This window comes from Hermetia illucens, chromosome 3, assembly GCF_905115235.1.
Source record: "Hermetia illucens chromosome 3, iHerIll2.2.curated.20191125, whole genome shotgun sequence".
NCBI classification, from domain to species: domain Eukaryota; kingdom Metazoa; phylum Arthropoda; class Insecta; order Diptera; family Stratiomyidae; genus Hermetia; species Hermetia illucens.
Genome location: NC_051851.1, coordinates 132,181,201 through 132,208,952, shown reverse-complemented (window position 1 = coordinate 132,208,952; position 27,752 = coordinate 132,181,201). Strand labels below are relative to the sequence as shown.

Genomic DNA, 27,752 nt, shown 5'->3' with positions numbered 1-27,752 from the left:
GGATAGGTCATTCACTGAGAGAAGGCGACAACTCTACTGGTTAGGTCATGCAAACCCTCTATCCTAGTATGAACGACCGGTGGGACCCCATATGTCACGTAGAACAGTAAAGGTAGAGTGCAGACTGCTCATCCTCACCGGTGAACAAGAGGAACTTATAATAAGCACTTCGCAAGAGACGCGTCAATATTTATGCTCAGCCAAAAACTCAGTGTGGTGCCAGGAGCTCTGAAATGAGATATCATTAAAGAAGACGAGCGATGTGATGGCCAGTAGGTGAAGCTCACTATTAGCTCAACTAACCACATGGCCCATGTTTTTACTGCCTAAGCACCACTGACAGATCGACCCAATGTCGAGGAAGACACCTTCCGGCTTCTAGTCCCAAGCCGAAAGCTATATCGACCATGCGTGTGACCTCAATGGTTTTATCGGTGAAAATGCAGACAGTAACCGGTGGCCATAGGATTAAAGGTTTTGGAGCATGTAGTGAGAATGACGATGTCGTCGATTCTGCAAACTCTCATGACCTTGTACTTGCGAATACATGGCTTATTATATATTGTATCACATTGCTAGATTTCATAGTGTTGCTTCCTGTCGTACCATTGAAACCATTGAAACACCACAAGAAGTGCACGTGCGACGGAGAAATTTACTCACCCAACACTTCTGCAAGCACTGCCGATATTTGGGGCAACTCCACCTAACATATCAGCGCAGCAGAGGTTAAAAAGGCAACCAAACGAATGAAATCGAGAAAGCAATAGGACCTGACGACATTTGATTCCTAAATTTAATCAGAAATGTGAAGTGCTGGGACCGAACGTCGTTGTGCAATGAGTTCTTCAATCGCATTATTGAGGAGAATAGAATATCATCTGGTTCACAAAAAAATTTACCCATTCCAATATTGAAGAATAAACGCTGCCTGACGGCATATTCAAATTACTATTCAATTCGGTTGCTATCTCATGCCATGAAGGTTTTTGAACGGAACGTCGTTCAAATTACTGTAAACCATGCCGTGCTTGACTAGAACTGTGTAATTATACTGTGGAAATACATATTGCCTAGCGCGAAAAGCAAAAGGTAAAGCTCGCTGTTGGTAGGGGCCAGTCGACGAAGTGGATTTCTGCCTCTTGAGAGACCGTTCCCTGCTCCATGAGACACTGGAGTGTCAAAGAAAGACAGAAATTGCGCCGGGTTTAGTACAGGGTCCCATCCTAGGGGCGGACCTTTAAAATTACTTTTAATATAGTCTGCTAAGGCAGAGGGGTCGCTCGTAATCAGCCATCCGGGTGATGTTGACTTGATGTTGTCATATTTATACGAAAAAACCGAAGTAGTCGTCTTGGCTTTTTAGCCAAAATCCCGACCCTGTCAAAACAAACTCTAAATAAATTATTTTAACGCCCGACTGGAAAATAATTTTTTTGAGTAAGTCAAAGCAACAGCGGAAAATACCACAGCTGGAGTTTCGGAGGTCGGCTGCTCTATGGTGTACAGCCAGCGCCTTGCTGCGATAGGTGCAAGGCGCTAGTCTCAGAACCGGCTGTGATGGTGATCGCAGGAGTAATCCACCTTGTTCTCCTTACTAAGGCATGCAAAACCATTCACAAACACAAGGGAGAGAACTTAAGTTAAGGTCGTTAATAAAATATAAAAATAACAAAGGGCCCAGAATAGATCCCTGTGGGTTGCCAGCGGAGGAGGCGAAGGAGCGGGAAGTGCAGCCGTGAAAACGGACGCGGCAAGTTCGGTTGGAAAGATAAGAGGCAAGCTATAAAACAAGTGGTATGGGAACGCTTAGAGACGAGAGTTTAGATAGAAGTGTATCTTGTGATTTACAGTGTCGTACTTCTTCCCGTAAATTTAGACATTTGGCGACAAATTTGGTAAAGTCAAGCAGGTTGGAGGCAGTGCTGCTTAACAAAGCCGTGTTGTTCTTTCACTATGTGGTGGTCAAAGTGGGCAGTCAACCAGTCGCTAAAATATCTTTCCAGGCTTTTAGAACAGGAGGAGAGGAGGGAAATGGGACGGTAATTCTCGGCAAGCATGCGATCGCTACTTTTGTGTATGGGGATGACGCGAGTATCTTTCCACAAGCCGGAAAAATAATTCTCTTCGAGGCTTTTGTTGAAAATAAGGGATAGGGGAAGAGAGATGGACTTAACAATTTTGAGCAAAAAGAGGTCCGACATTGGCATCAAGTTTGCCAATCAGGTACTCGACGAGGAGAAGGGTAAGAAGGGGAATGGCAGGCGATGCGGGGCAGGCTACATCCACGATCGGGAGGGATTCAGAGGAAGGAGGGGGAACATGGACAGAGGAAAAGTAGCGGCAGAGTAAATCACAAGATAGTTGGAGGGAGTTAGCTGACGAGTCAGAAAATGGACGGAGGGGATAACTGGGCAGGACAGCGGGAGTTGTGAGCAGCAAGCGTAATACTTTTGGATTTTTATAAATAAAAATAAATTTATAAAGCCAGCAAAATAAAATAAAACTAGAATTAACAAGAGAAATAATGAAAATGATAATAGCAACACAAATGAAAGTTGGATTTATCGTTTTATTTCAGAATAAGTAACAAAATCAGCTCTTCTACATATTCTCGTACGTTTATGGTACGTCGGATGGTCTGGTTATCATAAACGTGAGGGTTTTCTATATGCATATATTAGAACATATGAAATCTCTGATATAATCCAAGGGATGAGGGATTTCTTCATTTAGTTTACGATTCAGAGTTAGGCCTTCACGAATTGTATGATACAATTCTCTGCTAAAGTTAGTCTTACATCACACTATCGAATTAATTACAAAAAAATCTTTTTATTTAATGTAATATAATCTAAGATCTAAGTATATTCTTTTTTATTCTACGCTACAATTCATAATACAAAAATCATCTGGCAGTTTTTGGTTTCGCATATAATCATAAACATCTTAACCTCGCATCTATCTTGTTTCACACAAAAACAAAATTTTCATCATTTAAAAAATACCGTTCAGACTTAGATCTAGATTTATATTCAAATGTCACTACTCCACTGAATTAAGCGAAAAGTTAACAATATTATTGTGCTATGATACAGGGAACAAATGAGAATAGAAAATAAATATTAAATTAAATCACTAGCATGAAAAAAGTTTACACTGTACCGCGGCGTAAAATACTATTAACACAATTTAATGAGAAGAAAACTTAAAGATGCGAGAGGAAATAGTTGCAAATAGTTGCTCTGGTTATTAATTATTGCTACATGAAATCATAGTAATCACATCAAAAACAGTTTATCGAAATCAATGATATGCAAGGAAGTAACGAATTCATTACTACGCAAGGAAGGAGAGATACATATGCATGTACGCGAATATAATACAGTTAGACGCTTAACGTAATGTAAACTTTGATACTGTACTTGGCTACTAACTAAAAGGCTAACATAACAGCTTCTTTCATTTTCACATTCAGTTGCATCTCGATTCACTCTTAGTTCTCTTATGATTGTTCAAAATTTTTAATCGTATTATTTCACTTAACACAATTCGTGTTAATTGGGTTAAAAATTCGAATATTTCATTATTAATGTATTCCAAAGAATGAATTATTAATATTTAGTATGAATATGAATTGCATGTCAAAATGATTAAATTTGACTGTTCTTTTTTCGGACTCTTTTCTTCATTTAATATTCAATTTTGGTGGATGCTGCAAAAACCAATTGAGAGTGGTTAACCGTGTTACTGTTGTTGGTAAAAAAGTTCTTTAGTTTAGCATACTGTTTCCATAGCGACTTTGGTACTCGTAGTATTTGTCAATGTGTTATTCGTTACAGAATCCCCAATTGAGGGTAGGCCATGTGATGAGCTTGAATGCTGTGGACCGTTCGTTGTATTCGTAACGCCGCGACCGGTCTTTGAACTCCAAATGCGTTTAACAGCGGACCAGACCTGGAAATTCAAAAAAAAAATGTGGAATTTCAGTAAAAACAATAGAAATGTAAATTTGTTTATTATTTGTATTTGAAAGATTTCGTAAGGTGTTGGTGGTATTTTAATCGTTTTATTGTATCACATATTTCTTGGGTAATCTTCTATTATAAAAATCGAAAAGCATTCAAAGCGAATTGAACGGAAAAAGTGCTATTGTAGCCTTGGTAAATATAGACGGAGAGCTTGGAGAAACCCGTTAGTATACTTACTTGTAGCTTCTATCAAGTTCAGCGCACCAAATTATCTTCTGAACTAGCTAAGCACTGTGAGATTGGGGATAAGAGTTCAATCATTTTTCGCTTGCCTTGGAGACCGACATAAAGCGATAACAATTTCAAAAAGGTCCGACCTACATATTTGAAAGTCAAAACCCTACACACTCCCCAATAATGGGGTGAAAATTTCAGAATATACCAGGCATGCTCGTAACGTAAATTTACTCCATTGGCGTAGACTTAAATTTTTTTGTTAAATTTATGGTTATATTAGGACCGATGTAAGTTATTTTTGAACATAGTCGCCATTCATTTCAGCGTAGGAGATCAATTTGTTGATTCCTCCTGTCAGTTCCTCATTGATTTCTCCACCTCCATTCCCTCACCTTCTGTTTCGTTGGAAAACTTTTTCCATCCATATGCACCCTTCAGTGAAGTGAACAGATGGTAATCTGGAGACGCCATGTCAGGGGAATTTAGGGAGCGGTTCAAAACGTCCCATACAAGCGAGTCCAAGAGTTGCTTCGTTGAGTTGGTCGTTGGCCGACACTCATGACCTTCTACTTGTGAATACATGGTTCATCAAGTATTCATCTTTTTATACTTTATAGTGGGAACAGTGAAACGCAAATCGACTATATCCTCATAAGACTCTCACATATTATCACCATCACTGACTTCAAAGCCGTTACTTATGAGACCATCGCACCTCAATATAGGCGGTTGATTGCAGTCTTGTGATATGATCTTCGCTTTGCAATTACCAACCATTACACGACCCCAAAGCGGCCCACGGAGTCAACAAGCCAGGTAAGCGGTTGATCAACAGAGATACTTGGCTTTGTAAATATGACGACCAATTGAAGTGAAAAGAATTTCTTCTACCACGCTGGCCAATTGCCAAATTTTACAAGAATGCCAATTGGGAAACAAAGAAAGCGATCGCTGTTACAAAAGCAGTCTATTACAAACATCTTAACGATAAACTGGGTACTCGGGGTTGCAAAAGCCGCGGAATAAAGCACTGCCGACATGTGGAGCAATTCACCAGTCATGTCCACTGAAATCAAGGAAACAATAAAATGAATGGAATCGGGAAAGGCAATAGGACCTGACTAGATTGCATCTGAGTTCGACAAAGGTAACACTGTGGCTTAGTGAGTTCTTCAATTGGGTTACTAAGGAAGATGGACTACCATCTGAATGGCAAGAAAGTAGCATCGTTCCAATATGGAAAACGAAAGGTAGTCCAGCAGAGTGTTCAAATTACCATCCGATTCGATTTCTGTTCCATACCATCGAGATCTTCGACGCATTCTTGGCAACCGTATTCGTGGCATGATTCAACTAACTGTGAACTAAGCCAAGTTTGCTGAGAACGTCAGGGAGAGTGACCCGCCCACAACTATCATCATCATCAACGGCGCAATAACCGGTATCCGGTCTAGTCCTGCCTTAATAAAGAACTCAAGACATCCTGATTTTGCGCCGAGGTCCACCAATTCAATATCCTCAAAAGCTGTCTGGCGTCGGCAGGGCCTGCCTAATTTTCTTTTTCTATCATAGATATTTCCCTTATAGACTTTCCGGGTGAGATCATCCTCATCCAAACGGATTAAGTGACCGGCCCACCGTAAACTATTGAGCCAGATGGTATCCAGAACCTGACGGTCGTGGTATCGCTCATAGATTTCCTCGTTATGTAGGCTACGGAATCGTCCATCCCCGTGTAGGGGGCCAAAAATTCTTCGGAGGATTCTTCTCTCGAACGCGGCCAAAAGTTTGCAATTCTTCTTACTAAGACCGGATACCGGTTGTTGCGCCTTTGGTGATGATGATGTAATGAGTGTCTAAACCATTTATACCAACTCATGTACATATAAATAAAATTACATTTTTCGAATTTTAATTTAATTAAGCAATTTACTCATGTTAGTGTCAAGTTTAAGCAAAATTCTCAAACATTTTCTTAACAGTTTGCTAACCGCATATCCACACTTATTACCCCCAAGGGAGGACAGATATAGCCACTAGATTAGATGTCGTCTCTACTGTCCAGGAAATTTACTGCTTAGCAGATTGGCGGAAAATCCCGACATTAATTACGAAGCTGCTAGAAAGATGAAGAAGTCTATCCAATGTGGATCGCCGCTAAAGTAGAAAGATGGGCAAGAACAGATACCAAAAAATACTACATTTACAAAACTTGTATTATTCCTCTCATTACCTCAGATAAAAGAAGCAATTTTAAATATATGATGATAATATGATTATGCCGAATAAAAATTTTGAACCAAGCGAATTCAGCGATTAAGGAGAAGGCGTTTCTAAAGAATGCTGCAGGGAATGTTCGGAACCACAAGCGTAATATATTCAAAGCAGTCATACGTCTTAAATTACGGAGATTACAAAGATTCTTAACCGCGGAAGGATTGAGCCCAAATAGCTTCTTAGGATGATGGCCCCCACTAAAAACTTCGAAATTTATTGGTTTTGGAAATTACATCTTATTTAGTCAAAAACAAATGCCTCAACACCACTTTTCATAAAGTATTGGTCGGCGGTCTTCTCGGATGTGACATAAGCCTTCGGCAAATTACAGCACGAAGGTCTGAACTTGCTTCCGGTTCAGTCGCATAGAATTTTTGAACCTTTTCGTTTAGAGGCCAAATTCACGATAGAACACAAAAGTCATACTTCTTAGGATCCAGCTCATACCCAGGCTGGAGTTTTCCAAGGGCGTGTCCTAGGACCGACATTCTATGCTCATCTGCCAGTCACTTCAAATCTAGCCACTGACCTTAACCCGACAAATTTAATGTTCTCAGATGATACTGCTGCCGTTCTGAACCTCAAATTGCTTCGAAAAATTTGCAAATCCAATGAATGCATTGAAAAGTGGCTTTAAAAGAATATTAAAATGAACCAAGGCTGCTTCCACCCTAATGCAACAAAACTGTATTACGTCCCAGTTAATCGTGCAGCAACCCCTCAACAGAATAAAGTATTTTGAAATGCACCTGGACTGAAAACGTTACCAAACAAACTTCATATTCAAACTTTGACCTTCAACAACTTTGCTAATAATAGTTGCATTGTCTTCAAACTATTCAATTATATCCCAATTTATCGCCTATGCTTATGCCAAATTTAAATAACTTCTTAAAACATGATTATATGATATTATTATCTTTATTGGTGCAGATATACGAACGGGATGTATTTTGGAACCTATATGCATCACTAGGACTTTTATCAGATTTTTCAGTTGGTTAGGTTCTGAGAACGTAACCTGTTTCACTTTTTAAGGCATACATTTCGAGCCCTATATCCATTATTGGAGCCATTTAATCTGATATCCCACAAACCATATTCTATGAAAATGTATGTATGGGGAGCCTCCCTTCAAATTTAACAGAAAGTGATGCCACTCGCTGCATGCAAAAGGATACATAGAACATATTTTCTCATCAAATTTTGTGACAATCGGTTCAGCTGTTTCCGGGTAAATCGGGTGTGACAGACTGACAAACAGACATTGAATCGATTTCAATAAGGTTTTTTTTCACACAAAACCTAAAAAACGTCATCTAAGCACGATATATTTCACTTTGAAATTAAGGGTATCGGAAGATTTGAAAACTTATTGTCAGTTCCCACTTTAGAAAAATAGAATGAAAAAAGTATGCCTTCAATTCTCCCTGTTGGTAATACTAACCACAATGTGTTCCCATCTCAACAGTGTTTCCTATTTTAAAAATTAGGGTAAGCGAAACCGCAGATATCCCTCCCTCACTCCCATACCCTACTCAATCAGGATTTCACAATGCATTAATGGCCTCATTGTGTACACCACAACAAGGAACATATATAGTACGAGTACCCGGCAGAGCTGATCTGAATTCATAGTTAGACGAGCTCTACCGATACCTTACTGACTAGAAGCTGGTCTATTAGCTTAGAAAATAAAAATGAAGAATTAAGAATCCATACTTATTCCATCCTTACAATGCCTAGATAGGCCGAAACCTCCCCAACATCCCACACATCAGCAAGATTGTAAACCGTGCCAGCGACGTCTTCAGATTACTATACCCCATTCTCCATTTTAATAAGCCTTCTTCATCAAAGGAAGACATTTTCTGTTATGAATAGTTAATCCGACAAATAGCTTGTTCCGATTTCTTCCTCTGCACCGATACCTACCTCTCCTTATTAGATGAGGCTATGTCTGAAAGAAAGCCAGTTCGTACATCACTGTACGCGCATATTTGAAAATCCTGGATACACGATAAAATTTGAAAGATTTAGATCACACTTCATGCTAATTTCCTATAGAGCCCACAGGCCACCATTCCCGTATCCAGTAGGACCCTCCGTCAAAGTGGCCCGCGCCGGTTTTAACCTCCTTCCCATCACCAATACCCCTGTCCTTCATACTTTTCTTCCTTATGCCTCTTGAATTCCAGAAGATATGCATGAATAAAACTGTTTCCTACCCAATAATTTAAGCTCTATGGTAAGAAAAAGCAAGAAATGCGCTTTTTATTCAAGATATTTTGTCAAGCAGAATCGCGTTCATGATCTGTTAATATCCAGTATACAAACATTTGCATTTCATAAAATCGGGGAAAATTTTCCACGAAAAATTGACAGGTTCAATCAATTAACTTCTAATCTGTGCTGCTTTTACATTATCACCATATGCATGCCTTTAATGAATTGGATCCGTTCCAGCAAAAATTAATTAACTATGTTTTTATTTGGTTGAATTTTAATTCATGGTCACATAAACCAAATGTATCGGCAATATACTTGATGATTCAGGTCTTCATTTAATGTCTGGTGTTTAAAGTGAAGTCTTCCTTCTTTTGCAGGTGGTTGCAATGGATCTGTGAATAGGTGTCGGGACAACTCTTCGAATAGCACGTCAAAAACCAAGTGACGAAAGAGTACCTTCCGCAGGAAGTGCTTGCGCACAGAGTATGCTGCCCAAGATAAGTAGGTGAAAACTGTGGCGTCATTGTGGAACATTGCATTATGTTAAGGATAAACAAATTTGAGATATTCTTAGAATAGTAACAGAAATATTACATCTATAGAGGTTGGTAGCTAGTGTCCTTTTTTGAGTAGAAACAACGGTATTAGCAGTTTGAAAAAGTGTCAAATTCAGGGTTTGCCTTGTTTCGGCCAGTTCCTAATACACCAACCAAAAATGCCATCCACACGTCCTTTAATCAGGGAGTCAAGGGACTTGAGTACGTAAATAAGCTTTTCTCCAGAGAAAAGTTACGACCCTATCATAGGGGGCAAGTACAGGGTACTCTAGGCTATAAGGTTCGTGTTCTATCAATAATAATGGAAGGCCATTGTAAACTGCGACCTCTCTATTGACTCGAAATTTTAAGGCACGGTAAATTAACGAATCAACGTGTTTTCTATTATGTCTTATCATAGTTGCCTTATGCTGGCATCTATCTAGGATATTTTTAAACATGCGCTTTGGAGCAAGTACGTGCAAAGAAGGTATAGAAGAACCATTGACAAGAGATGAGAGCTCTCTCAATGAAGTGAATTTAAAGCCACCCCATAGAGGTGATCCACCACAGAAACCCCCGCCATTGTTTGACTGCAGGGGAATTTCGATAATTGAACTGATCTCGTCGTGAAAGTGACTATGAATGTGTATGAAAGTCCTACGGCCACAGCAACATCCTAGATGAAATACCTGGAGAAATCTGGACATCCCCCACGGACTATGTCACACGCAAGCTGAACTTCACGAGAAACTTTGCCCTTCAAACCAGGGCAAAGTGGAAGACCGGCGGCGTATTGTAAGACTATGACACGGTATTCTTTACGAACGGATCAAAGATGGCTTATGGAGTCGGCGCGAGGGTTTTCTCGAATACACACGGTGTATCCAAGTCGTATGGTCTCCCAGGTTTCACCAGTGTATTCCAGGCGGAAGTACTGGCGATATTGGAAGTCTGTCGATGGCTGGAGCGTGATTCGAGCCCCAAGCGTAACATAACCATTCTGACCGACAGCCAAGCGACTATCAAGGCCTTGTACTCAACGACGACATCTTCCTGGCTGGTGGGGCAGTGCGGAGACGCGCTCAACCATCTGGCCGGCACGCTCAAGATCACTCTCCTCTGGGTTCCCGGGCATAGGAACATAGAGGGGAATGGACGGGCTGACGGATTGGCCAAGCAAGGCTCTGCTCTTGGCAGTCCCTCGACGAATACAGTTGGTGTTCCGCTGGCGGCTGTCGGGGGTCGAGTCTACTCGCACTACCTAGCAGCCGCGGGCCTGAGATGGCGAAGGCTTCCAAGTTGTGCCAAGTCAAGGAGAATTTGGCCCGCTTATAACATAGCCCGATCACGAGAGCTCTTGTGCCAGACGCGTGCAAATGCATTCAAGATTACGGCGGTCTGCACGGGGCACTGGCCCATAGGGGACCATGCTGCTAGGCTCGACTTACCCTACAACTCGCATTGCCGAAGCTGGAAGGGAAACCCTCATGCACTTTCTCGGCGATTGCCCAGCTCTGGCTAGAGTCAGGCTACGGACACTGGGTAAACCATTCTTTGGGGACCTCAGCGAGATTTCCAGCTGCAGGGTCGGAGAGCTGCTTTCCTTCGTGAATGCTACGGGCTGGCTCTCAAGATTCAAGCCGACTGGACTCTGCTTCCCTGTTGCTATAACAACAGTCACGATCTTAGGAGTTTGTGGCATCAAAACGGCGCACCAAAGCGCTAATTGGGCTCCTCGGAGCGGCTACTGACACCTACCTTCCTACCCATGAATGTGTGGTGGTTGTTTCTGTTGAGATGCTGGTAAATTAGAAAATAATTAAGTCCTGCCTGGTATCGATCAAGCAATCCAACTTGATTTCACTGAGTCTGCCACTATACGGAAATAAAATACACGCACAAAGGCATAGATATTGCCTACAACGGTATATATATTTTTTAATCGTAAATGTGCATTTCGGGCACCAGCCGTACCCTTTTTCAGTATACTGTCAACTGTTTGCACTGGGTCTGACTTGTGCTATTTATATATTTCAACTTGCATGTGAGTGTTTGAGGTGGGGGGGAAGCATAGCTTCTGAGCACTCAGAACGTAGTGGACCATGGTACTCGATTCTCCCGATTAATGGAATATCCCAGATACATTTATGCATCGCAGAATTTTCGTTACTGGATGTGATGCTAACCGTTGCAACCGAAGCACATCAGCACTAAAGATCTGATATCCGATGCGTCCATAGAAAATGCTCCGTGAATTCCGCTCTCTCCTAACAGGAGAGACACGTACCGTCTGGTACAGTTCGTATTCTGAAGTCCAGTTAGTCAATTATGGCCAATCAGAATGCCCACAACACTTCTGCAAGCCTCCCTGTTGTTCCGGGTTTATAAAGACAGCCTCAGCTAATGCTAGTGACACTCCAGGTTCAGGTCCTGGCCTGGAAGAAATTGTACCTTCTTTTGCTAAGGCATCTGATATTTGATTTCCTTTCACACCAGAGTGACCAGGTATCCAGAGTAGTTCCACGGTATTGGATCTCGAAAAAGAGTTCAATCGGATTCCACATTTCTGAACGATTTTTGGAATGATCAAAGGACTACTCAACGCCATCAGTGCAGCCTATCTTTGCAGATTGCGATGCGTTTCGTTCATCAATAGCCCAGGCTACCGCCCTTGTGTGGGTGTGTGTTTGAGGTGGAAGAGAGGCAAAGCCGCTGAGCACTCAGACCTTAGTGGCCCGTTGTATTCGACTACCCCGTTTAATGGAATATCTCAGATTCATTTATGCATCGCAGGATTTCCGTTAGTAGATATAATGCTATCTGCTGCAGTTGGAGCACATCAGCACCAAAAATCTGATGTCTGATGCGTCCATAGGCGGGGCACTTACATAGAAAATGTTCCGTGGATTCCGCTTCCTCACTACAGGATGGACACGTATCATCTTGGAAAACTCTTATTCTCAACGCATGCCCAGCTAGTGAATTATGGCCAGTCAGAATGCTCATAATACCTCTGCGGATCTTCCTGCTTTTCGATAGGACAAACTTTGCAATATGCTGGTTTGGTTCTGATAACCGCCCTTAGAATAACATACACTTCAGCCTGAGAAACCACTGCATATTGTCCCAAAGGAAAGACCCACTTCTCGTTTTTACTTGAAAGGTAGACTCCGGCCCCAGAACCCTGTCCTGCTTTTGAACCACCAGTGTAGAAGAGTTTCGTATATCTCGTCACACACGTCTGAGGCTTCCCAGTTTTTGCTATGTTTCAGGATAACTTCATATTTTCTACCAAACAGATGTATGGGGATTTGTGAATCAGAAGGCGTTGTAAGAACTGAATTCAGTTCTCCCAATAACTCTTCCAATGCTTGGTACCCCTCACTTCGTTGTTGTTCAGTCTATGGGCTGCTTTCTTTGCTTTGAACACTTATATGCAAGGGCTGCAACTGAGTCATGCATCTAGAGCCGCGCCATACGCCATTTTCATGACACTGGTAATACGTAGACACTTAGTTCTGGGTAGTTTACAGTGAAAACTTTTTTGTGTCACCTTAACCCACCACATCTGACTAAGTAATATTTTAACTGGGTTAACAAGGGAACTCAAGAAATCGGGGACTAGGAGAGGCCAAAAAATAGTGAATACTAGGTGGCTGCTATGCGATTATTGCCGCTCTCTACGTAACTACGCGGACAAACGAAATGCAGCAGTAATAATGGGAAAACATGTTACGACACACACAAACTTTGTAACGAATTCTGGGAAATTATAACAGCCACAAACTTGCCCATGCAAGACAAATTCAAAGAACTAGGTAGACGAACCTTTGTAAAATCCTTCAGAAGTAGAGAGAGCCTCCTCAGTAAATTAAAGGATATGTAGTTTACGTTATCGTATGAATGACTAATGTTATTCAACGGCGAAGCCTTGTTTAAAAGTATTCCAGTGAAGAAAACGCTTCTTTATCCGGAGGAATGATTGCTAAAGAAAAATTCTTGACGTGAAAACGGAAAACCGGTACACTCCTGAAACTTACCAGAATATGCATAGATTGGTTACCTGTAGATTTGAGGCGATCAGCACTGTGATGTTACGTTGGCTCTTCAGACCATTGTCGCGGCTGAAGACAAGGCTTGTTATTGTCTTTAAATATGAAGATTCGTTGACTTGACCATTGACTACGCGTAATATTTTAAAACATGGCGTTGACTCGTTGGCGAAATAAGGCGTGTAAAATTGCTCGCGAAATTAACATGCGATCATGCGCCCACTATAACATTGCCCTAACTGAATACATGTCGGACATCGACGGTAAGCTTTCCCATATAATCTAGATAACGAAATTGACGTAGTGAGTTGGGATACGTAAAAACGATGCTGGCGCCAACCATCTGCCTTTTTGACAAGAAATCTAATAGTGCCAGGATGAACAGTGTGCTGGAGGATCCAGAACAGAATCCAGTTTGCTCTGATCGAGCCTTCGAGATGCTCATTGATGCATTCGAGACTTTAAATATGATCCTTCCTAAGGCAATGCTTTTATCAGGTCCATTTTTAAAAACACCCTTTTCTCGAAGGGCTCTTGGGCCTGGCTGCTGAAGGAGCGATACTCTGCACACGGCCTACTTTTATTGGCTTTTTTGGCACCTTACGCAAGGGTGCAGCCCAAGGATTGTTTGATTGACGCGCTAACCTCAACTGAATCATGTCGTCACATTTTTTTCTCGATATTCAGTTTGTTCGACGTGATTCATCTCGGTTTTTCGGTGGTATTGGCGCTTTGACTATATGATGCATAACTTCTTTTCACTCCGTTGGGATGAGTTATTTCCGGGAGCTCTAGAAGGGTGTCATGATATGAAATATCTCCGGTAATTGTCCTGACGGTAAGTATTGTATATTCTTCCATCCGTCCTTGATTGGTAAACTGAGAATCAATCGTTATTATGAATTTGCAAACTGACTCCCGATTTCGGGGTTGAGTGTATGGTTGGCGATTCCGTATTGACAATTGGTGTCCGGTTGGCAGCAGTAAGAAGCTGAAGCCGTTCGTATGGCAGTTGCTGAACTAACTGGATTCAGCTTGCTTCTCTTGACGAATACGAGAATATTGGTGTGCTTGTCGTGGCTTCTGCTATACTTGGGTTCGTAGAAAGCACGGGATGTAACTTTTAAGACAAGTCGGTTGCAGTTTTTAATCTTTCTATTCCTTCAGCCTTTTTCCCGGTCACAACCGGGGTCGCCTCCTCGTGATCGGTTTCGCCATTTGGCTCTATCGAATGCTTGATCTGGGTGCAATCCAGCGTATCAAGCCACCGTTGTTTCGGCCTACCTTTTGGTGTTTACCATCGACTTCGATGTTCAGACCAATATTGGCAAGTGAATTCTTACGAATTGCGTGACTATACCATCGAACACGCCTCTCTCGCAACTTTTCCACGATCGGTACAACCCCATAACGTTCGTTGATACGTCGATCACAACGAACACCAGTTGTGGAACGCCACTTCATCCAGGTTACATTAATGCGTGAAGTAATTTCATAATGTAGTTCTCCATTGGCTGATAGCGTTGACCCGAGGTATTTAAATTGCTTAGTTCTGAGCAGATCACTGCCGCTGGCAGTGATTGCGCCTGTTTCATGGGGATCGGTTGTCAAAAATTCAGTTTTGTTTAGATTCAATCTGAGACCGTGTTGCATGAGGCGATCATTCCATTTTTGGGCAAGTTGCTCCAGATCATTTTTGCTATCAAATGCTAGGAAAATATCATCTGCATAAAGAAGTGTATAGGGTGCTAGATGTTGGATATCCCATGTGATGGTGTCCATAACAAGAGCAAAGAGGAATGGTGAGAGGGCGCTGAACACCAACAGCGGAACACGAAGCGATTTTGATACACCCGCCATACTTCCAACTTTACTTTTCGGATCGTGGTAGAGCAATTGAATTCAGCGCACAAGTTCTTCTGGCACTAAGTGTTGTCGTAAAGCATACCAAATCAGTTCGTGTGGCACACGGTCAAACGCTTTCTCTAGATCCAGAAAGGCAATGTAAAGAGGGCGATGCTTCTCACGGTGCTTCTCTATGAGTAACCGCACAGCGTGTATTGCGTCAGTAGTTCCGCAGTTTTTGACAAAACTGGCTTACTTCACGGTTATTTCAACGATTTCGCGAATACGGTTGTCAAGAATGCGTTCAAAAATCTTCATGGTATGGGAAAGTAACCGGATCGGACGGTAATTTGAACATTCTGCTGGACTACCTTTCTTTTTCCATATTGGAACAACGGTACTTTCTTGCCAGTCAGATGGTGTTCTTCCTTCAGGATTAAAGAATTCACTGAGCCACAGTGTTGGATCCCAGCTCGTCGTCAGGTCCTGTGGCTTTCCCCGATTTCATTCGTTTTATTGCCTCCTCGACTTCAGTTGCGCTGACAGGTGGAACTGCTCATTGTGTCGGCAATGATTGTGGAAGTGGAGGATGAGTAAATTTTTCAGTTGAAATCTGCTCGAAGCATTCTCGCCATCTATCCGTTGCGGCTCGACGGTTAGTAAGCAAAGTACCGTTCTTGTCATTAACGCAACAGAAGTGTCTATCTTGTGTACGTTCGTTACGGCTTTTAGCAAGTCGATACAGATCTCTCTCGCCATCCCGAGTGTTTAGCTTATCGTAGAGTTTTGTAATGGTCCGTTCCGGTGACAGTGACTGCTTTCCTTATTTCCCGGTTGGCATTCTTATAAATTTGAAAATTGGCCGATGTTTTATCGTCGAGAAATTTGTGGGTCACGGACCTTCATTTCAACATTATCACTCTAAAGCCAAGTATCTCGGTTGATGTACCGCTTACCCGGCTTGGTGACCCCAACGGTTGCAGAGGCCGCTTTGTGGATTGTCTCTTTCACTTGGTTCCACGATTGTTCCACACTCGTAATGGTCAGCAATCGTGTAAATGAGATCGTTTCTTCTTTCTTCTCACCAAATCGCCACCATTTGATGCGCCGCGAGCCAGTGCGTTCCTCACGCTGTTTTATCGGTGGTTTAATTCCCAGGACGGCAATCAACGGCAGATGTTGAGGTGCGATGGCATCATATTAGTGACAGTCTCAATTAGTGACAGTGGTAAAATGTTGGCGTCTTATGAGGATATAGTCGATTTGTGTTTTATTGTTCCCGCTATAAAATGTAGGAAGATGAGACAATCGTTTAATGAACCATGTATGCATAAGTACAAGATCATGGATGTCCGCAAAATCGATTATACGCTCGCCACCCTCATTGCGCGCTCCAAACCCCCTTCCCCCATGGCACCTGTTACCGTTTGTCTTTTCACCCACATGACCATTAAAGTCGCCGGCAATGATAATATAGTCGTCAGCAGGCACGTGTGAAGTCTTTTCATCGAGAAGTTGCCAGAAGGCATCTTTCTCAGCATCAGGTGGAGCTGTCTGTGGTGCGTACGCGGTGAAGAAGTGAATAGTGCGGTCAGCTGATAAAATGGTGAGCTTCGTCAGCCGATCATCAAATCGTTCGACTTCTTTAACGGCATCACGGAAACCCTCTGAGATGGCAATGCCAACACGATATTGAGTGTGTGGGTTACCAAAATAGAGAAGTTTATAGCCATTTTTACCGCGTTCGCGTTCAATTTCGCAGCTTTTGGCACCACAACATCGGGTTTCTTGCAGAGCGTAGATATCAATGCGCCTTTTCCAAAGGGCTCTTGCGAGTTCCTCCGTCTTTCCAGTTAGGGTACCAACATTTAGCGTGCAGAAACGTATTTGTTTTGCTCGGTTGCAGAGCGAGAGAGAGAGAGTAGATGGTAGGCACTTTGCTGACAGACATCGTATTAGCGAATCGGAATCTACAACTGACAGAGAAACTGGAAGGGTCTCTCGGAAGGGTTTTTCGATGTTTCAATCTATAGACCACTTGCAGCTCTATTTCTACATCAAACCGAATGTTACAAATGTCAATTTTTTCCTCAAATTTTGAAAAGTGTGGTAAATGCTTGCACTTGATGCCTATTGTGAAATTTAGAATTCTTCGGAAGACTCTTCCAGGTGGTATATCTTCCGGGTTTCTCATTCCAACCCTACGCTTATTTTCAGTTTCTTTGAATTCTACATAATCAACTCCTAAACAGATGTTTCAATTTTAGCTACTTTTTCGAAAAAAAAATGTTAGTTTTGTCTACAATTTGCGGAAACAAGTGTTGCTTTCTGGATCACCTTTGGATAAACACCACATGTTCCCCTTTCAATCCTATAGTTTATAACAATTTGGTCATTTTAACAGTTTTTTTGCCTCAAAATTGTCTGTAACAAAAGACTCATCAATAATTTATTGAATATATGATGCATTTAAATCAAATAATGATAGATACTAAATTTCGACGTTTCGATATTATATCACCGATCTGAAGCCTTTCACTAAAACATTTGTCAAATTGTTCTTGTCTAGATTCCTTTTACTTTTATAAATTATAAATAAGGTCAATAACTTGACATTCTTGAAATCAAAACGAAAGTTCAGGCTTGTCAATTAGATGTATTGGGCTCTAGCCTAGATAGATTAATGCCACTGGCAAATATTTCATTCAAACTGCAAAACATTTAAATCGAGTTTTCCATTAAGTTAGATGAATCCGCTTTCAGCGTGCTTGAAATTGTCTACAATATGCATTCCTAGCAGAGGTTAAAACGTTGAATATTTATAGAAATGCTCACTCTGCTTGCCACCATTAGTCCACCGTAAATGTGTTTCAAAACAATCGGGGAACAAACAGCAACAAATCTTGGATAACAACCACAAATGATGTTTGTGTTATTATGCAGTGAAATTTACCAACAATATTGAAAAACGGAAATGATTGCAATACTAGGAGGCATAGCATAGTATGAATTACCTGTGGTTGACATCCGACGACGATGAAGATGAATACGCCTTGCAGTGCATTAATGAGATCCGTGACGTACCAAACCGATTGGGGTCCACCAACCATCCAAGAAATGATATCCGCAACCCACGTCACTCCCATCACAACGACCAGCTTCAGGCAGACACGTCCCAATGCAGCCCTGGAATATTTTGGTTGAAAACTAGAGATGAATTATTTTTTAAGAAGGAAACTTTTAATTATAGCTCGTATGTGGGATGGTTTTGTTAGTTGATGTATGGAGAGGTTTTAGAAACGAATTAAAATGGTTAGTTCAGGATGGATGCCATTGCCAGGTGAAATGATGTTTATGCATGCATATGTGGATTCTTCACTATCTTTTTGTACAAAATGGAACCGAGCTTGCAAATGGACAAATGTATTTTTTGATAATGTATATTCGCGAACTCAACAGATTGTTGATGCCAGATATTTTCTAAGTTGTAAAGTAAGATGTAATTTTTTGGTAGACTTTCAACAAATTTCATTTATCGTCTCTTAATCAAATTCCATATTCCGTAGATCATACTAAAGCATTTCCTTCATGTGTTCCCATAAAATTCTGTTTTTAAGTTGAACTGACGTAAATCAATCTTTGAAAATAAATAGTTAAAGTTCGAGCATCTGCTATAAATTATTTCCAAGCAAAAAACAGAACTAGTACACTCAAAACTAGTTCAAGGCTACAATCAAAGAAAGTCTGGGAAGATTGAAGCTTTTTACTAAAAAGTCTGATGTCCAGTCCTCGTAAAAATAAAAACACGGACACTACTCGAATGTATCTAGAGAATGTGGCATAATAATGATATACTATATGTGTATGTCGCGCCAGAACCAGATTTTTGGCCGGTTGTAGGATGAGACCAAGTCCAAAGAGAATTTATTGACTCACCTTTCAGTAGTCGATTTAACATCTTCACGTTTCCATAAGCCACATGTGAGTTGACGTGCTGTTGATGCAAACAACAGAAGATTTATGCAAAGGAGGATTCCAACTGGTCCGAAGAAATAAGCTAGAATTTCCATGTTGCCTGAAAAGATAAAAAATGCGATGAAAGTTCATTTTTCATTATTGTTTAATAAAGAAATCGTTTGTCTTTGCATTGTTTACAATGTTTGCTAATAATATTTATATGTTCAGTAGCACATTTCTCAGAATGCAAACTGGATCAATGACAGCTCGATTAATTTCTGGCAATTTTCGTGGAGTAAATAAGATAATAAATGTTTAAAACAATAAATTTAATGTTGATTGAAGGTAATTATGAAATTAATTACTGGGTATATATTGTCTGTTCAGTGAAATGGAAATATATTCCTTAAATATATTTTATTTTTTTTAAAGACGAACCCCCTGAGTTCAAATTTGGCAATTTTAATTTGAGAAATCCTTAGTTTTCAACAATAACACAATAACAGCAATATTCTAGAGTGCAACCTTCTTTCAGCTATATACACTACCCCATGATTTCTTCTTCAGCCTTTGTCCCGTTCACAAGCGGGATCGGTTCGTTTTGATCAGTTGCGCCATTCAAATCACCATCCAGTATATCAAGCCACCGTTTTTTCAGCCGGTCTTCTGGTCTTTTACCATCGATTTCAGACCAATCTTTGTAAGTGAATTCTCTTTAGCGTGAATCATGTAGCCATACCATCGAAGACGTCAGTGCAACCCCATGTCGTGTTACGCTACTGGTCCAATGTAGCATCTTCGTCTTCATTACCGCGAGACGTCGTTCATTGAACTAGAGGACGACAGGGTGGCGACACTATCGTACATTTTCGGCTTGAGACGTTCGTTGATACGTCGGTCACGAAAATCGCCAGTTGTCGAACTTTAGTTCATCCAGCTTGCAATGATACGTGAAGCAATTTCAAAACGCAGTTCACCGTTGGCTGATAGTATTGATCCAAGATATTTAAATTGCTCAGTTCTGGATACATCACTGCTGCCGACAATAACAGTGCCTCTTTCATTAGAATCGGCCGTCAAAAATGGTATTTTCTTCAGATTCAATTTAAGACCGCGTTGCATGAGGCCAGCATTCCATTTTTTAACAAGTTGCTCCAGATCGACTTTGCTATCATCTGCGTAAAGCAGTATATAGGCCACTGGATGTCCCGGGTGACAGTGTCCATAACAAGACCAAGAGTGAGTGAGAGGGCGATACCTTGATGAACTTCAATAAAGACAAGAAACGGTTTCGATACACCTGTCACACTTCGAGCTTTACTTTTTGAATAGGGTAGAGCAATTTAACCCAGCACACGAGTTCTTCGTATGGTCGTAGAGCATACCAAACGCTTTCTCTATATCCAGATATGCAGAGTGCGATGCTTCTCACGACGTTTTTGCATGCATAACCGCGCAGCGTGTAGTGCGTCAGTAGTTCTGCAGTTCTTGACAAACTCGATTTGATTCAAGATTGTTAGAACGATTTCGGGAATACAGTTGTCAATAGGGGCGTAGAGAAAGACTCCGTACTCTGGGTGAAAATTATGCGGAAAACGGGGTCCGGGGTGGAAATTATACGGGTTTGGGGTGAAAATTGTATAAGCCCTCTCTTATTCCATTTTCTTTTTGAAATTTCTATTCTGGATACCGAAGGGAGTCCCCCCCCCTCTTCGAGAATGGTTTCAAAATGTCACCCCGCATTACCAGGAATGCACTGGAAAGGGGTGGTTTTCTGGAGAAGAGCATATTGGAGTGATGCATTGAATATTTGGATGGAGTGAAGCATTGAGTATTTTGATGGACTGCTAGACGACCAGAATATCGGCGAATTGGAGGCTCCCGCAATTAAAGAGAACAGGCTACCGTCATAAATTAAACAGAGTCCGTGCATTTCATCGACTTAAGAATGATACGACGTCAGAAGTCAATGGAATTATAGCCCACTTGGTTAAATATGCTCAAGGTGTGGGACAACGAATTATTTGCCGCCCCCATGTACTCGGAGAGGGCGATCGAAGCCGAGTCTGTAATGGGACTCATCTCAAGTGGTTCGTGCCACGAAGCATACTCGGAAGGAGTAGGAGGTAATTCGGACCTCAGGGATGGGGCCTACAAAACGATAATGTCCCAAATCAAAGACAAACGTTTTTCACCGATTTCTTGCCCTAGCTTTTTATAGGAAATAATGGCGAACCTTCACCCAGAAAACGTAAATATCGTTAACCTTCCTATTGTCCAAGTGAATCTCGTCAAAATGCAACGGTAAGCAAGGAAGAGGTCCTAGTAGCTACAAAAGGAAATATCAGAAAATCATGCTTAGATAGTATCTCCAATAAAGCTCTTAAGGCAGCAGTGAATATAGCGCCAAATATGTTTGCTGAATTATTTAATTTCCCCCAGAGTTGAAAAGCAGACGCTTATTCACAAACTATTCTCATTCCCAAGCCAGACAAACCTTTGGATGAACCCTCATCCTACAGACCAATACGCCTTCTAAATAACACTGACAAATTATTTAATCGAATAATCTGTTTTTTTTTCGAGAACTGGTTCGGATTTCGAAAAAACATGGTTAGTTTGGTGGATAACATTGCTCTCCAAGAAGCCAAATCCCTCCTAGCGGCGTGGCGTGGCTTCGCGCGCGACGTTCAGTTGACGGTTGTTGCGTGCCTCCTTGTTCAGGTCAAGATTTACGCCAATGAAACAGTTTACAACATTAAACTGGCTGGAGAACGCAGACGTATTGCTCGCAAAACACAAGACAGAAGTAGTAGTTATTACTGAGCGGAGGAAGAAAGCGTCCATGAAAATCAAATTAGGGACACAAATAATACATTCCCAGCCTGCGCTTAAGTATTTGAAATATGGAATAAGTCAAAGAAAGGCCGATGGACACAGAATCAAATTGGATATTGGGAGATGGATCGAGTGACACCACGGCGAAGTAGAATTTGAACTAAAACAAGTTTTGGGGGGACACGAAGGTTATCGAGCTTACCTCTATCGATTTTGGGTGTGACGATTCGCCACCTTGTCCAAAGGGCCTGAACATTGCAGAGGAGATGCAGAACACACTTTATTTTAACGCCTGAGATTCAACGTTCAAAGAGCCGCATTAGGAACTACAACTAGGGAATAATTCACACCCGAAAAGATGATGGAGCACATGTTTAAATTGAAGGGGATGTGGACTGCAGTCAAGAAGGTCATAGCAGCCTTCCATGAGAAGAATAGGCAGAGGGATGTCAATCGGAAGAAGGAACGAGTGAAGAGCATAACATGAATGCGAGAGATGAATAAATTCTAATCCAACCCGGCGACGTAATATCTTATGAGAGTGGAAGGAGATATTTCTAGTGGGTAACAGCCCCACATAACCGGGGGCCTCATAGGAGTTTCATGGTGGTTCTGGTTGTACCCATATCGCGAGCAGATCTCGTGACCTCAAGCGTAGAGTAGTGCTGTACAACTCGGGTGTGGTTTCTTTAGTTGCGGAAAAGGTGTTTGATAGGCCTCGCATCCACTTTTATGAATGCTAAGCCTGAACTCAGTTTCGCGGTGCTAGTCACGACGGGGCTCTGATTGTGATCAAATCAATTAGTGTCCGAAGAGGACCGTGGGATTATATCTACAAGGCAGATACTAGGTCCAGAATTGAAAGCTTAGTGCTGCAGGTAAGAGAAGTTTTGTGGACGTGGAATCGATTTTTTTTTGCATCAATTGTATCTAGAGATAGTGTAGAATATATAGGCAAAGTGATTTTTTGATATTTGGAGTCGTTCGAAAATTATAGTGTTAAACACGTGATAAGTCACATGCCAGATATATGTCGATCGCCGTACTAAAGCTCGTATTTATCGGTTCGAATGATGTTCGAATAACTTCGCTAAAAGGACAAGAATTGAAGCCAACGCTGTACATGCATTACTTCAAGAAACCTAAGGTTTATGGACCAGGTATAACAGATTAATAGTCAGTTAAGCTTTTATGGCTAAAAATCGCATTCTACTTTTTAAATACGATTTTCTCGAAAATGCATGTTGAAAATCGGTTGCCACCATAGCGCAAAATCTATCCAACGGAATTCTTTGAAATACGACTTATTCAGAACTAGGATAATTGCGATTCATTCAGTAGTTTTTTTTATTCATTGAAGAAGCCTTAAAAAACACCAAAATTCACAAAAAAAAGTTTAACACGGCACCAAAAATTGTGCTTTTAATATTTTTGAATAATGCTAGTTTCCGGACTGTAGTTGAGTCTGTACGTCAAAATGCCGTTTAGTTTTTTTCGTTAAGATGATCACAGCGCCCTCTAGCGTGGCAACAGAAAAACACCTTTTTTTGGAGATAGGTGTATAAATTGCTCTCTATTTCAATAACGAACAATGCGATCGGGCTGGAGAAATTACTATGCACACTCAAGATATCAATAAATCTATGATGAAAAATTCGTATTTGTATCTTTAACCAGTTCTTCACAAAAAAATTCTATAAAAAGCCCAAAAACGGCCTTCACACCGGATGACCCCCTTAAGAATATTTGGGTACTTGGATATTTCAGTTCCCGTGTACATGCGTTGAATACATCCATTCAATTCGATGTGACACTGACATTTAACCACTTAGAAAGTAATATTTTGTAGCGAAAGGGGCAACTTTCAGATATTAATTTTTAATAATAGGAGGATTTTCGCCAACGTTGATCTATACTAGCAGCCGAATTGGTTAAATGTGGAGGCGACCAATTACACCAAGCAGTTCATCAACTTATGGTCAAGGTGTGAGACAGCGAATCAATGGATTAAATAAAAAGGGAAGTATCACTCAGTGCAGCAATTATAGGGGTATCACGTTGCTGAGTAAGATCTATAAGATATTCTCTGCTATCTTGCTAGGCCGGATAGCCTCATACGCCCAGAACGTCACTGGCCCATATCAAAGAAGCTTCATTCCAGGCAAATCAGCAACAGATTAGATTTTCTCTCTGCGGCAGGCCATCGAAAAACTGTTGGAATATGGACATCAGTCGCACCATCTTTTCATCGACTTTATGGCCGCCTATGATAGCATGGCCAGGATAAAATTGTACCCGGCCATGAGAGAACTCGGTATCCCGACTAAATTTATAGGACTGACTAGGCTGGCCGTAACCAATGTGCGAGGCCAGATAAAAGCAGCGGGATTACTCTCAAGATCTTTCATCATCAACAACCGGCTCTGGGAAAAGTCCACTACGCTACTGACCAATGCTGATGACATTGACATAATGCTATCAACTTCGAAAATTGTAACCGATAATCGATTGGCAGCCGACAGAATCTACTTCAGCTTACAAAACTATTCCACTCGAAAGGTCTCACCATAGGGTCGAAGCTCTCATTGTCCAAGACAATGATCTTGCTGGTCCTCATGTATTCTTCGGGAACTCATCAAAGAAAAATTGCAAACTTTTAGTAGCGATTTGGAGAAGAATTCTTCGGAAAATTTTCGGTCCTCTGCAGGAGGATGGATGATTCCGGCCTAAAAAATTGTTTAGTTTTTAGTCATCAATTATTCATAGGCAGAGCAATGCATAGGAAAACATTTCATAATTGTTAATTGAGGGAGTCGAGGAATTAGGATTGCAAGACAAAAGGAATTTTGAAAATATTATGCTGTGAGGACAATTACAAGGATTGTCTCGACAACTCAAGAGGTAGCCAATGGGAAGGCAGGGAAAGACTCAGACATTGTAAGGAGCACGTAATGGAGCTACGAGATCATAGGAGTTTGGAGAAGGAGATAATGGTTATGATCTTAAATAAAAACAATAATCCCTCCTGCAGCAAAGATACTTGCTCAAATAATAGTCGATCACATGAGAAAAAAACAGTGATCTGAAAAGTTATTTAGTAGCTTTGAAAAACCAAGGCTACATCCTCGAACTTTATGAAGATTTTTCTTCGCGTTAAGGACGATGGAGCGGAATCGGCAGAAACGCTTCTCAATATGTCCACAAAGAGCAAGTTTAAAAGAGCTTGAAAGCCGTTGGCGTATGCTTGAATGCTTTGTATTTCGTGGCTCCAATTGCGGACGTGGTTGCATTTTAGTAACGCCCTTATTGATTAATTCTACCTTCAATTTCTCCACCATATTATCGAACTTCAAAATTTCCAGTAAGCTATATGATGCCACCTTGCCAGCTTCTGAGAAAGTTTGTGGGTCTTCCCATGGCTCTAGGCTATGACTTTCATATGGTCTTGACAATGGGCATCATACGAAAATATCGTAGATATTCCATTTGATGGAAATTCGGGGGTTCAAAATGTCTGAACTATAATGCTGTCTGTAATGACATGCCCCAGAGGCATTGGATTCCTATTCAATAAAGTCCAAAATCTTATAAACAAATATGGGTCGAGGAAAAAATGTCATCGACTTCTCAAGTCTTTTATCATTTTCATGCTGACGTGCTGAAGTGCATTAATTGATTCAATGAAATATAAATTTCTTGACGCCCGATTACAATGTGTCAGAGAAATAATGCCTCCAACCAGGGAAAAAACACTGATCGCAGCACTTCTATTCTATGACCCAATTTAAAACGCGCAAGGCACATGGAATGTAGTCCCCAAAGTACAATACTTTCACACTATGTATAGGCGCATTATATATGATGCAATTAAGTGCAGCAAACGAATGAAGTATAATCGCCCGGCTTAGGTTGGATTAGTGCATGATGCTAAGAGTCGATTTGATTATGCGCCCTCAGGTAAATCGCCCGGTGCGTTGTTTTTTAAGCCCCAGCTTTTCTTGGACTTGATTTTGATTCTGAGTCAATAGACATACATATATTCAGGAATAAAGAGTGTACGTGCTGGTAAACTCATTGCAGTGGATTTTTCTGCATTTTTTGCTTTTATTACAAATTACTGGCGTAAGCAGGGAAGTATGAATATATGCAGCCACACGAGCTGACGACCCGTTAGAATGTGCATGTCATGCATTAAATACGAGTATATGCACTCCGTTCTTTGTTGATAGCAATGAATGTTTATAATTTGAATAAGGCCCTGGATGTTGACTTGAAAATGATTTACGATTGAAAGTGCTGCTTTGTTGAAAGAATGGTTTAGGTCATTTGAAGACATTAATGATCCAAAAATAATGCCATGATTTGTGTAATAAATCTTGTAGATGGGATTAAAAAATTAAAATCTTTATGGATTTGATTTTCTCATTGAAACTGACGCGTAAGTCTTGTGCAATGGACATGTACATGTAGTAATTTAATGTGTTTTCATGAAAGGTATCTATAATTGCCTGACTAGTTTTTTTTTTTGAATGAACTGAGTCATATCTCGTGTGTGATGGCATGGAAATTAGAACAATATATGAACGGGACAAGGTATTTCCCAGCCAGACCAGCTTCAAATTCACATCTACCGCTCCAGTGATTAGTCATAGAAGGAGGCTTCGTCCCTTCGCCTTTATCTGGAAAACGTTTTATTAACCTTGAATATTATTAAAATTTATTACTTTTTTATTTATCTGGAGGATTTAAATGGAAAAGTGGATTCGTGGAAAATTAAACCGAGGGCCATAGAAACCGAAGCCCATCTTTTTAAAAATCGGTTCACTGACTGTTTGTCTCTCTGTTACACGCCCTTTTCCCGGAAACGATTGAATCTATCTATCCATGTGGAACTTAAGGGAATCATCATATACCACATACACCGGGTTTATCCAATGAAAGACCTCGATTAATAATTTCCCAAGCAGATATTAGTTTTGAGATAGGTTCCAAAGAGGAGAACGAGGAATTCGAAAAGGGCTAATACCTTCAAGGACCCATTCTCAACTACCCTACCGAAAAATCTGAAAAAAGAAAATAATAAAAATAAAACATGCACATGGTATCTAAGTCGCAAAATACCTTGCGTTACGATACCTGTTTAAATAAAGTTGATCATATTACATTACAGCATCTTAGTGAAAAGTTTGGTGTAAATCCTACAATCATTAACAAAGTTATAATAGCTCAAAGTTGCCTTTCGTAAAATGGCTGTATTTTACCACACCGAATTGGATATCAAGTATTCAGCGCATATACACTATTAGCTATATATAAATGAAAGCATTTTGTATTCAAATATTTTTACATAAATAATCAACAAAAATTTTCATTCCGATTTCCGACTTGTATATATATCGATCAGCACAGCTGTAATCTGGTACTATCCACCCATTATTTGGAATTTATGTTCCACCTGCAAAGCCTCAAGATCAAATTGGAGAAAGGTATCAACTTTCGAATTATTTATAGACACTTCTGTGGATCTGTACTCAAATGAAAACAATTTTCAATTTTCCAAAACGATGCATCACTCTATCTTTGTACTTGACAAAAGTCAATTACGGACGATTCGCACTTATTATACAAAAATCTATACATTATGTGTATATCTTATTATCTGGCAGCGTCGCATGAAATGAAAGTACCTGGTTTGCGCGGAAAGCGGTCCACAAACATACTTGGGCCTCTCCAGACGGGACCACTTTCAACCAAATTGACCACGTGCTAAACGAACGCCGCGACCTCTCACCCTTGAAGAATGTAAA

The 27,752-nt window shown here is 40.8% G+C and overlaps 1 protein-coding gene across 2 annotated transcripts in view; it reads right to left on the bottom strand.

The window, feature by feature from the left end:
• Positions 1-2,815: 2,815 nt before the first annotated feature.
• LOC119651391 (probable G-protein coupled receptor Mth-like 1) overlaps positions 2,816-27,752 on the bottom strand; it is a 304,680-nt gene continuing 279,743 nt past the window's right edge. The window contains exons 4-7 of one of the 2 annotated variants that reach the window (XM_038054972.1): positions 19,087-19,225; positions 18,165-18,357; positions 3,787-3,957; positions 2,816-3,715 (exon numbers count right to left, since the gene is read on the bottom strand). In XM_038054972.1, the coding sequence (XP_037910900.1) occupies positions 3,689-3,715; positions 3,787-3,957; positions 18,165-18,357; positions 19,087-19,225 (530 nt within the window). In that variant the 3' untranslated portion in view covers positions 2,816-3,688. The remainder of the gene's footprint in view (positions 3,716-3,786; positions 3,958-18,164; positions 18,358-19,086; positions 19,226-27,752) is intronic. The other variant, XM_038054973.1, reaches the window with a different exon arrangement.